General features: G+C 50.9%; 1 protein-coding gene across 1 annotated transcript in view; it reads right to left on the bottom strand.

Annotated features, from left to right (window-relative positions):
• Positions 1-12,321, bottom strand: part of DSCAML1 (DS cell adhesion molecule like 1) — a 390,413-nt gene that overhangs the window by 55,897 nt on the left and 322,195 nt on the right. Inside the window, exon 12 of the mRNA XM_004385674.2 lies at positions 538-737. Coding sequence (XP_004385731.1) covers positions 538-737 — 200 coding nt within the window. The remainder of the gene's footprint in view (positions 1-537; positions 738-12,321) is intronic.

Genomic DNA, 12,321 nt, shown 5'->3' with positions numbered 1-12,321 from the left:
GGAACGCATGCAGGGGGAGCTAAGGGGTTACAGAAGGGAGGGAGAGACTGAGGGGGTCCCAGGAGAGAGGGAGGGGCTGAGGGGTCCCAGGAGAGAGGGAGGGGCTGAGGGTCCCAGGAAAGAGGGAGGGACTGAGGGGGTCTTAGGAGAGAGGGAGGGGGTGAGGGGCCCCAGAAGGGAAGGAGTGACTGAGGGTTCTCAGGAGAGAGGGAGGGGATGAGGGGGTCCTAGAAGGGAGGGAGGGGTTGAGGGGTTCCAGAAGGAAGGGAGGGGCTGAGGGGTCCCAGGAAAGAGGGCGGGGCTGAGGGATCCACACAGTTAATGGTTGTGAGGCTGTCAGAAAGGAGATCCAGTGAGGTTCTGAGACAGACAGTCCTGGATGGAGAAGGGAAATAAGTGACAGAGGAGGTACTTTTTTGGGGGTGCAGGAAAGGCTCCCAGGTTCCCCATTTACCTCCACTGGGCACAGATGTAACAGTTGAGGGTGCCCACTCTCTGAGAGTCGGGGTCCACCTGGGACTGGGGGTGGGCGCTCACCTTCAGAGTGGACACAACCTCGTCTCCGTTGTCCTTGGTGGCAATGGCGTACCGCATGACACGGTCGGGATCGATGACCGTGTCCCCCTTCTCCCAGCGGATAATGATGGGCCGCTCACCCCGCGCTGTGCAGTTCAGCTCCTTGGCGTGGCCCTTGATGGCGATGGTGGTGTTGGGGTGGGAGGTGATCATGGCTGGGACTGGGGGAGGGGAGGAGTTGCAGGAGGCCCCAGTCAGGGTCATGATCCAGAGCCCAGCGGTGGGGGCGGGGTAAGTGCCCAGCGCAGAGGCCCCGTCCCCGCGGCCCCCGCGGGTGCCACCCTCCCCGCAGAGCACCTCAGCCCCCTTGGAGAGGGTTTAATGAAGGCTGAGAGGGGACTGTAGGAAACCCTACTTACCTGTCCCCTTCTTTCTCCTGCCCATCCATGATCGGGGCAGCCACTCTCTATACCGCCCACCCCCCAAAAAAACCCCAAACCAAACCCGTTGCCATCGAGTCCATTCTGACTCATAGTGACCGTATCGGACAAAGTAGAACTGCCCCATAAGGTTTCCAAGGAGCGGCTGGTGGATTGGAACTACTGACCTTTTGGTTGGCAGCTGAGCTCTTAAGCACTGTGCCACGGGGGACTCCCTCTCTACACCAGGGGTTCTTATGTTTTGTGGACCCTTCTGGTGAAGCCAGTGGACCCCATCTCAGAAAAAGATTTTTAAATACACCCAATACAACTAATTATATTGAAATATGGTTATGCAAATATTAAAAACATTAAAAAGCAAACTTGTGATATAGTATATCATGTGTCCGTATATGTTGTTTATTACTCTTTATGAAATCTAGTAGTGATGTCCCTGGGTGGAGCAAACAGGTAATGGTTCAACGGTGGCGTCTACTCCGTGGCAACTGGTTTAGTGGGTCTGATAATTACCATCTGATGTTACCATCATTGTGCAATAGTGATGAGCATACAGGATATTTTGAGGTATCTGCAACAACTGTGATAGGACATGAAAATATCTGGATTTCTGTTAGCGATAGTCGTGGGTACGGCAACTGCTGTGGTTTGTTGTTATGCTCAAAATGGAAGGAAATGCTAAATTTCAGTTAGGTTAGTGAAATAAAGATGTAATTTTTTCCCTCTCCAAATTCATGAACCACTCCCCCCTGAATTTTATCCATGGACCTCCTGGGGATCCCTGGGTCCCGGGTTGAGAACTCTGCTCTAAAGAATTGGGGCCCCCACTTCCTCTCTATGGTTAAGACTCTCTCCACAGGGGTCATCTTGTTTACTCCCCTGCTTCTAGGCAGCAGGTCCCTTTCAAAGAGCTGAGAAACCCCAAACCCTGGATGGCACCATCACAATTAATTTTCTTAAGCAGAGCTAACAGGTGATGCCCCCACCCCCACCACTGACTTGAGAAAATCACCATGAAACAGCCAAGGACCTGGACGGTTGTCAGGAGGCCCCTCCCACTGCCCTAAGGAGAAACATCTCCATCACTGACCCCTCCCCTGGGCCTGAGCACCCAGGAGTGGGGTGGGGGCGTTGTCCCTCCTGTCAGTGGAGTCGTGTTCCCTTTTTCTCCGTCCAGTTTGACAAACACTCATTGGGCACCTCTGGCATCCCCAGGCACCATGCCAGGCTGGGAAATACACATGACAAGGAGACACAGTCCTCGCCTCCTGGGGGCCTGCAATTCCCGGAGAAGGGCGCAGGAGGGGGAGGGAGGACATATGCATGGCCAACATGAGTATGAGAAAACCTGACGGGTGTTCCCGGAGGCATTAGGAGAAATTTTGACTGAGGGGTTATCTGGAAAGGTGCCATCCACTCATCCACCTAGCATTTATTGAGCGCCTACTATGTGCCAGGCCTTGTGCTAGGTTCTGGAGCTAAACAGTGAACAGGCCAAGCATGGTCTGTGACATCAGGGAGTTCACTCTAGTGGTGAGAACAGATGAGAAAACTAGTAACCCAGGAAAGCATGGCAAGGACTGTGCTGGGGTAGTACACAGAACTTGTCATTTTCAGCACTTAGCTGGAGCTGGGTGAATAGAGGAAAGGGTACCCTGGGCGGCGGAACCTTCCCCGAGCAAAGGCTCAGAGGCAGGAATAAATTGGGCAGGTCCCAGACAGGTAGGTGGTCTGGTGCTATTGGTAGAGCTGTCCTCACCTTCCCTTTTCTTTATCCTTTCCTGGGAAAGCCTGCCACTCAGAGTACAGGGCCCTGGTCACTCTTGCCCTGGGAGGGATGCCCAAGAGCCATTCTGGAGTACATAAATGGGGAGGGCATGGGCTTGGCAGCAAGAATCAGACAACACTCCCCTCACATTGAGATCTGCAGAGTAGAGACCCAGCTCCCCATATCCCCATCACTGGCTTGCTTTGGCAGTAGTGCAAAGAGGGGTGCCGTCTTCTCTTTCCTCCCCTCTGCACCCCTGTCCCCTGTCCCCTGCACCATGTTCCTGCTTCACTTCAATGGCTGACCCCTTTCCTTCTCTCCTAGTGTCCTCAAGATTTCTCTCCCCTCCTGTTTTAAAGACCTGCTCAGACAAAGTTCTTCCCAGCCAACTCTCCAGGGACATTGGACTTTTAAGGACAAATAAGCCTTTGGAGAAAGGAAGGACACCCTGGAGCCATAATGGTGTGACCTGAGATACCAATCAGGGGTGAGAAGGCATTTGGAATAGTTGTGGGGGAGTTAAGGGGTTTTCTGCCTCCCTGAAGTCACAACAAATAGCCAGCAACCTCCTCTGCTTCCTTGTCAGGTGGGTCATGATGCTGAGGACAGCCTGGCCCTGGCCCCTGCATCAGTCTCTCAGCCCCTTCCCTGGCCCGGCTCATCAAATAATGAAGCAGATAAATTGTATAATGCACGGCATTACACCAGGATATACAGTAAAAAACGAAAGACAAATAACTAGGTGCAAGTTATAATGAAGAAAAAGCCTGCATTCAGAGACATCCAAGTATGAATTATTGACCAAGGTTTTACACTCTCAAGGATGTGTGGAGGAATATTTTTCCATCAAAGATTTGCATAATTCACTCGTATAAACCTGGGTAGAATATAGAGTAAGATTTTACATCAACAAGCAGGGCCTTGCATTGCAGATGCCTCCATTTTTACTGGAAGATTGAAATGCAGGGGTTGGGGGTGGAGGGAGAGGCACGTGGGCTGTTTCTGCTGGTCCTCCAGGGAATGGGTCAGCGGGCTGGGGCTCGGAACCCCTGGGCAGCTTGGCCCTGAGGCCTTCCTGGCTCCTGAAAGGTTGATGATGATGCCGCAGAGGAGTTGGGGATGTTTGGGCCGAGGGGTATGTGTGTGAAGGGGTGTAGGGACAGAGTCAAGTCTCAGCACAGATCAGAGTCCAGAGGAAGGAGGGAAAAGGAAGAGTCTTTCTTTGGTAGGGCGACTTCAAAGCTCTGCACCAGAGTGGGAAGACAGCAGCACTCCCCCGTTCTGCTCTCCAAGTAGGGCTGCACTAACCTGTGTGCAAATCATAAGGCAGCAGATGCAGCCTCGTGCATCACTCATTCCCTTGGCTGTGCACCTTTGAGCAGTGCACAACCTGTGCATCCATACATGTTGGTACCACCTCAGGGAGCTTGTCTTCCCAATCAGGTATGTTCAGAGAGACAGTCACGTGGGCAGCCAGAGGCAGCCAGGTCTCCAGAGATCCTAGACAGGTCTCAGAGCCCACTGGCCCCTCAGCCCTGCATAACAACCATGCCTGGGGCTTGGGGTGGGCTCCCTTCACTCTCCTACCAGCTGGCTGCTAATCAGGGCAATGAACACCACACATCACAACCTGTTTACAGTCTCTCTCTCTTCATGTGCTCTCTTTACAGTCCCACAGCTCAGGGCCAGCTCAGGGGAGCCCGTCTATGGGGAAGGGGAGACAGCTCTTGTCCCTCCACCCCACACACCTCACTCGAAGGGCTTGGTGGCCAGGAAGGCTTGGTTCTGTGTTGTCTCTACTAGCCATGTGGCCTTCAATGCATTGTACTTCACTTCTCTGAGCCTCAGGTACATCGCCTGTAATACAAAGACATCTACATCTACCCCACAGAGTTGTTACGAGGACAAAACGAGTCTGCATATATAAAGTGCTTGCCATGCAGCAGCTGCTCAAGAAACCTGGGTTCTCTTCCCCCCTCTGTGGGCAGTGGTGGTTCAGTGGTAGAATTCTCGCCTTCCAAGCAGGAGACCTGGGTTCATTTCCCAGACAATGCATCTCATGTGCAGCCACCACCTGTCTGTCAGTGGAGGCTTATGTGTTACTATGATGCTGAACGGGTTTCAGTGGAGCTTCCAGACTAAGACAGACTAGGAAGAAAGACCTGGCAATCTACTATCTAAAATCAGCCAATGAAAACCTATGGATCACAAGGGTCCAGTCCACAACCAATCATGGGGATGGCTTAGGACCTGGTAGCGTTTTGTTTTGTTGTGCATGTAGTTGCCATGAGTCAGTGGCAGACTCAACGGCAGCTAAAAGCAGCCTTCCCACCCCCACGGTTCTCATGCCCCTCTCTTGTGGGAAGGAAAGCATCTGATAAAACATGCCACCCAAGCTATTGGCTGAAAATGCTACTTGCCAGGCTATTCCACCCAATCACAGAACCCTAGAGCTGCAAAACCCATCTAAGGTTCAAGGTAGTTGCCATTAGCCACATGTGGCTATTAAGCACCTGTGGTTAGTCCTAACTGAGATGTACTGTAATCATAAAATACACACGGGATTTCAAAAACTTAGCAAGAAAAAAATGTGAAATCTCTCACTAATAATTTTTATGTGGATTAACATTTTATTTTTTGATTAATATTTTAGATATATTGAGTTAAATGTATTAAGTTAAATATAGTATTGCAATTAATCTTACGTGTTTCTTTTTACTTTTTTAAACATGTGACTAGAAAATTTTCAATTACATACATGGCTCACATTGTGTTTCTATTGGGTGACACTGGTTTGGATCATCTGTGAGGATCACTCCCTTTACAAGTGAAGAAACTGAGGCTGCACAGGGAAGTGATTTGCCCAAGGTCACACTGCTAGGAAACAGAAGCACATTTTAAAAGAGGATGGATGGTTTGGTGGCTCTCAAAAAGTTAAAAGTCGAATTACCATATGACCCAGTAATTCCACTCCTAGATATACACCCAAAAGAATTGAAAGCAGGAATGCAAACAGATACGTGTACACCAACGTTCACAGCAGCTCTATTCACAATAGCCAAAAGGTGAAAACAGCCCACATGTCCATCAGTGGGTGAACGGGTAAACAAAATGTGGTATATACACATAAGGGAATACTATTCAGCCATAAAAGGGAATGAGGTACATGTCGCCATGTGGATGAACGTCCAACACGTTATGTTAAGTGAAAGGAGCCAGACACGAAAGGTCACATATTGTATGATTCCATTTATATGAGACATCTAGAATAGATAAATTCGTAGAGACAGAACACAGATTGGGACTTGCCAGGGGCTGAGGGGAGGGGAAAATGGAGAGAAGCTGCTTAATGGAGAAGGGGTTTTACTCTGGAATGACGGAAATAGATAGAGGTGGTGGTTGTATAACATTGTGAATATATAAATGCCTGAATTGTTCACTTTAGAATGGTTATGAGACTTTTACCTTAATAAATTATTATTATTATTATTTTTTAAAGCAGACAGACCAGAGGAAGCAATGATGGTGGAAGGTGAGGCCACACTGGCAGAACTACTTCCCCCCTCAAAGCCACCTGCCCAGTTCTTCAGGACTAGTGATTGCAGACTCCGGGTTACCCCCTAAACGTGATGTCATATGCCTGATGAGGACATTGACAGGCCGGAGTGTGACCAGGCAGACGTAAAACTGCAGCATGTGAAGAGTGGCTGGGAACTGGGACGGTGTAACCTGGGGGCAGGAGGGGACAGGGCACGAGAGCTCTCTGTCACGGTGCAAGGAAGGGCAGACCTCCCTGTTGGCCTAAGAACTTTACCAGTAGTCTTAGCTGCTCAGGGGAAGGGCTGCAATGGGAGGCCGTGAGCCCCCTGCACCACAACCAGGGGTAGCACACAGTGGATCCAGGTGAGGCCTGGTTCTAGGCCCCTTGTCTTTGGGCTCCTGGGAGTGTCTGGGTCTCTCCTGTGGAGAGAGGAAAAGGTAGTCTGGGGAATCAGGCTCTCTGTTTTGGGAGGACCTTCTGTGATGCAACATACTCTTCCCTTTGCATATAGGAGAAGCCTTCAGCCCCTCTGTCCTGTGCAGGAAGCAGGAAGCCCTTCGCATTTCCCATCCCAGCCCCACACAGCCTTCCTGCCCACAAACCAGAGCCGAGAACTCCAAAACAGTGCCCCGTGTCCAGGCTGTACCTCAGCCTCCAAGGGCCACGGCCCCTCCTGTGTCTACACGCTGGAGGCCTTAGCCCTCCGGGCTGCTGTACTGCTGTGTTTAGGAGGCAGCCTCCTAACAGAGGGCAGCCCAGGGCAGCAGGTGCCCTGCCCCATCTGCTCTGCTCTTGCCTCCACTCCCACTTGCTCCTTGCTCTGAACCACAAGGTCTCTCTGCTCCACTGAATCGCAGTAGTAAACACGATTGAACCCTCATTGCATGAAGACCCTGCTGTGCCTAGAGGGCTTTCTGGGCTGAAGGCAGACCCCAAGAATTCCTTAGAGAGGTGCTCACAAGCAATCACCTGCAGGAGTGCAGGTCTAGACACATGTGCACATGCATACACACACACAGACACACACACACACACACACATCCCAACGGGCACTCACAAACACAGTCATCCTCATAGCCCACACTGACACCCTAACCATAAACCCACATGTGGTGTCACACTCACAGAATCTGATGCTGTTGTCAACACACAGACAATTCCTGGACGTGGTTGTCTAACACTCATCTACTCACACCTTTGCATTATATAAGGGTACCTTCTCTCTGCATGAGCGTGCGCGCGCGTGCAGACACACTTTTAAATTTACCTTTTATTGAGAGCTTGGAGCCCTGGTGGTGCAGTGGTTAAGAGTTGGGCTGCTAACCAAAAGGTCAGCAGTTTGAATCCACCAGCTGCTCCTTGGAAACCCTATCGGGAAGTTCTGCTTTGTCCTGTAGGGTCACTACGAGTCAGCATTGACTCGATGGCAACGGGTTTATTTTATCTCATTTTTTTATTGAGAGTTTACCACGCGCTGGCAGTTTTCTTAGCACGTTACTTGAATTCACTCATCTAACCCTTACAGAACCTTATGAGGCAGGTCCTGTTATTAGGAGTCCCTGGGTGGTGCAAATGGTTACTGCCCTTGGCAGAAAGGTTGGAGGTTCAGGTCCACTCAAAGGTGACTAGGAAGAAAGGCCTGGCGATCTACTTCCAAAAAATCAGCCATTGAAAACCCTATGGAGCACAGTTCTACTCTGACACACATGGGGTCGTCATGAGTTGGAATCGACTCAACAGCAACAGGTTTGGACTGGATTGGACTCTTATTATATTATTCCCTGGCTTCAAAGCCTGTGTCTGGATGTATTTGTGACTAAGCTGTCCGGCCTCCCTGTGCCTGTGATGGAGCAGGCAATAAGCTGGATGCCTTTGCCTGCTGGCTTATTGCTCAGCAACAACCATGAGAAGTATTATTATTCCCGTTTTTCAAATGAGGAAACTGAGGCTTCAGAAGGTAGCTCTTCCTCCTCCAAGCCTGCACCATTATGGTGGCAGAGGCTGGCTGCCTCTTACTGTCCGTCTGTCTGTCTCCATGCACGCACACCCCATCTGGCTTTGGGAAATGGATTTTGGCTATTACCAAAAAGCCGAGGCCTCTCTGTGGTGGAGCAGCCTCTCCCAGCAGGCCATTCCCCGGGGGCAGGCTGCAGAGGGTGCAGCTTCTGAGGGGGAGGGGATTGTATGCATGGGGCTGAGTCCCACATGACAAATGCTAATGGCAGCCACAAAGGCAACCCACTGCTCCAATAGGACACCGGAGACTTTAACGAGTTACAACTTTCTCTGTTTACCTGCAATGTAATTCAATTAACAGCCAGAGAAACCTAATTTCTTTTTACAAAGAGGGGTGCAGGGCAGACTCTGTGGGGCCTTGGGAGCAGGGAGGGTCTGGGAAGAGGGGAATCGAGGAGATGAGTGTGGGTGAGCCACCCCTCAATATATAGCTCCTTCCCATAGGTGGGGACAATAGGGCTTTTCTCAGGAGTCCTGTGGGAAGGTCCTGTGTGTGAACCAGGCCCCTCTCGTTTGAAGCTTTCTAGCCCCCACACCAGGCACAGCAGAAAAAAACAAAACCAAACCCAGTGCCGTCGAGTGGATTCTGACTCATAGCGACCCTATAGACTCATAGCGACCCTATAGGACAGAGTAGAACTGCCCCATAGAGTTTCCAAGGAGTGCCTGGTGGATTTGAACTGCTGACCTTTTGATTAGCAGCCGTAGCACTTAACCACTCCGCCACCAGGGTTTCCACCAGGCACTGAGAATGGTCACATTGAGGCAAACTCTGGCAGAGGTCAAAGAAGCTGCTTGGTGACTTCAAGGCCCTTCCCTGACACTCCATGTCGCAGCAGATGCTTGCCCTGTGGCATCTGGCATCCCCGGCACCACGGCTCACACTGCAGGTCCTTGTCTCTGGCTGTGAGACTCCCTAGTCTTCCCGCACTTGGCACAGTGTCCAGGGACCCACCAGAAATGTTTAAGGTGCTGGGCACCCTTCCTGCTCCGCCCGCAGGCCCAGGCTGCCTGCCTCAGTCCACAGCTAGACCCATCCCGGGTAGCCTCAGCAGGGCCTTGGGGCTCAGGCTGCTGCCTTAGAACCCTGCAGAAATTCTAGGTTTCCTCCTTCTGGTTCTGATGGGGCCTTATTGGCAGGCTTCATCAAAACGAAAAAGGAACCTGGGCTGGAGAGGAGTCACCCCTCCCCTTGCTCCAGGGCCCTCCCTGGGGCAGCAAGCTGAGGGGAGAGGAAATCAATTTCAGAAACAAGACAGTTGTCAGAATCCGATGTAACTGGTTCCTGTCTGTGAAATTACTCGCAGGCCGGCTCCTGTCACCCCTGAGGTCCTGCCTGGACCAGCTGCTATTTACATTTTAATTTGATGTGAGAGGCTGATAGATTTTTAAAACACCACAAGGCAGTTCTGCTTCCGTGCTCACCCCCCAGCTTCCATGGACTTTGCAACCACTCCCCAGCTTTGGAGGTAGAGTTCTAGGCCCCAGACCCAGTCTGCTTGGTCCCTCCCTTGCCCCTTCAGCCTCCCTTCTTCTCTGGGATCCCACCTGATAACCTGGAGTGAGCCTGCTCCCGAGCATCCTTTGTGACGAGCTTCATGCTGATTAAGGAGGTGGCCTGTATTATTATTCACTACATTGTTGTTGGCCCGCTGTGGAGTCGGCCCCCAACTCAAGGTGACCCCATGCACAGCAGAACAAAACTGCTGGGTCCTGTGCCATCCTCACGATTGGTTGGGGATCATACCATTGTGATCCATGGGGTTTTCACTGGCTGACTTTAGGAAGTAGATCTACAGGCCTTTCCTCCTAGTCTGTCTTAGTCTGGAAGCTTCACTAAAACCTGTTCAGCATCATAGCAACACACAAGCCTCCACTGACAGACAGGTGGTGGCTGCACATGAGGCGCTTTGGCTGGGCGTCTAATCCAGGCCTCCCACATAGAAGGTGAGAAAGAAATGGAAGCTCAGAGAGGCTGAGTGATTTACCTGAGGCCACACAGCTAGTGAGTGGCAGGAAGGATACCAAGCCCAAAGACTCCTGACAATTCACCTGGGGCCGTTTCCTTTGGTTTTAGTCCAGCCTTCCACAGGTCACGATAGACTTAGTCCCAGGTATGGGAAGGTGGGTGAGAATGACTTAGTATAGACTAATGCTTGTGGGGAGTGCACAGGGAGGTTGAAAACTGGAGTAGAGCTGAGCAGGTGGCGGCAGGCTTGGGCTGGGGCTGAGGTGAGGGGAGGGCCATGAGTCAGGCTTTCTCTGTCTCTGTCTCCCTCCCTCTCTTCTTCCTCCTGGTGATTGGAGCTCAGCTGGTGTTTCTGACAAGTCCCCAAGTCACCAGGGAGAGAAGATTCAGTTATGAATACTCAAAGGAAAGGAGCAGTGTGTGTGGGAGGAAGAATGTGGAAGGAAGGGCGGGAATACCACTGGCTGTTGGCAGAGGCCTGATAAAATGCCTAAGAGGTGTGGAAAGGCACTTTCCGAAGGTAAGCTTGGGGCGCAGCTTTACCCCACTCACGGGCACAACTGTAATAACAATCATTGTAGTTTACGTCTATTGAGGACTTCCTATGTGCCAGGCCCTGTTCTGAGTACTTATATGTGCATTAAAATATTTAATCCTCACAACGACCCTATTTAAACCCCCATTTTACAGATGGGGAAACAGAGGCTTAGAGAAGTTAAGTCAACTGCCCAAAGCCACACAGCTAGTAAGCGGCAGAGCTGGGAGTGGCCCCAGGGTATCTGGTTCAGAACCTGTGGCCTTACCCACACTGTGACATTGGTCAGAGAAGGGCAGGAGACAGGTACCCAGGAATGGGAGTGCAAATTCTGAGCTCCTCTGAAGAGGTTGGTTTGGGACTTGGGAGATCAAAAGGCACCACTTATTCTGCTCTTCACTAGGTGGGTGTTCTCAGGAGGTCATAGGTCTGTGCCTTGCTTTCCCTATTAGGCAGGTAGACCTGCGTACAAGTTCTCAGGCCTGGCCACACCTGAGAATCTCCTGGGAAACTTTTGAAAAATATTATGGCATAGACCTCACCCCCAGAGGCTGTAATTTAATTGGCCCAGGGTGGGGCCGGCCTGGCCACTATAAGAGCCCTCCCACCCCATACCCAAAGTGGTATTCATTTTGGGGACTAAGCTATGCCTGACCCAAGCCATGGTGTTTTCAATAGCCTCATATGTATGTGAAAGCTGGGCAATGAATAAGGAAGACCAAAAAAGAACTGATGTCTTTGAATTATGGTGCTGGTGAAGAATATTGAATATACCATGGACTGCCAGAAGAACGAACAAGTCTGCCTTGGAAGAAGTACAGCCAGAGTGCTCCTTATAAGCAAGGATGGTAAGAGTTCATCTCACATACTTTGGACATGTTATCAGGAAGGACCAGTCCCTGGAGAAAGACATCAAGCTTGGTTCAGCGAAAAAGAGGAAGACCCTCAATGAGATGGATTGACACAGTGGCTGCAACAATGGGCTCAAACACAACAATGATTGTGAGGATGGAGCCGGCCTGGGCTGTGTTTCGTTCTGTTGTACATAGGGTCGCTGTGAGTCAGAATCGACTTGATGGCACCTAACAACAACAACAGCAACACCCCATACCTCGCTCTCACACACCATCTGGATGAAGAACCACAAAGCTGGATGGTCCTCCTCTTCCACTTCCCATCCCAGTAGACTGTCCCTTAGACTGTTCCAGGATCTCTCTTCCTCCTCTCCCCACTCCCCACTGCCTCTCTGTGCCTCAGTTTCTCCTTCTAGTGGATCTCTGGTCCTTCCCCCTGCCTTAGGCAGAATGATGTCAAATCCAATAGGATTGGGAGAAGGGTAGCAAGGTCATGATGTTCTTCACTACCCCCAAGGAAGGGACGTGACTTTTTCAGGAAGTTCTGGAAGTCTAACTGAAATCTCTCCAGGAGTCTCATAGAGCTCTTCACTAAAAAGGATGCTCTGGGTATGCTAAAAATGTCTTTCTGGGAGGGGCGTTTCCAAGGGGCAGCAGGTGCATTGAAACCTCTTGGGGAGCTCTG

This window comes from Trichechus manatus, unplaced genomic scaffold (assembly GCF_000243295.1).
Source record: "Trichechus manatus latirostris isolate Lorelei unplaced genomic scaffold, TriManLat1.0 scaffold00143, whole genome shotgun sequence".
Classification (NCBI taxonomy): Eukaryota; Metazoa; Chordata; class Mammalia; order Sirenia; family Trichechidae; genus Trichechus; species Trichechus manatus.
The sequence above is the reverse complement of the archived record's forward strand: the minus strand, read 5'-3'. Positions and strand labels throughout refer to the sequence as shown.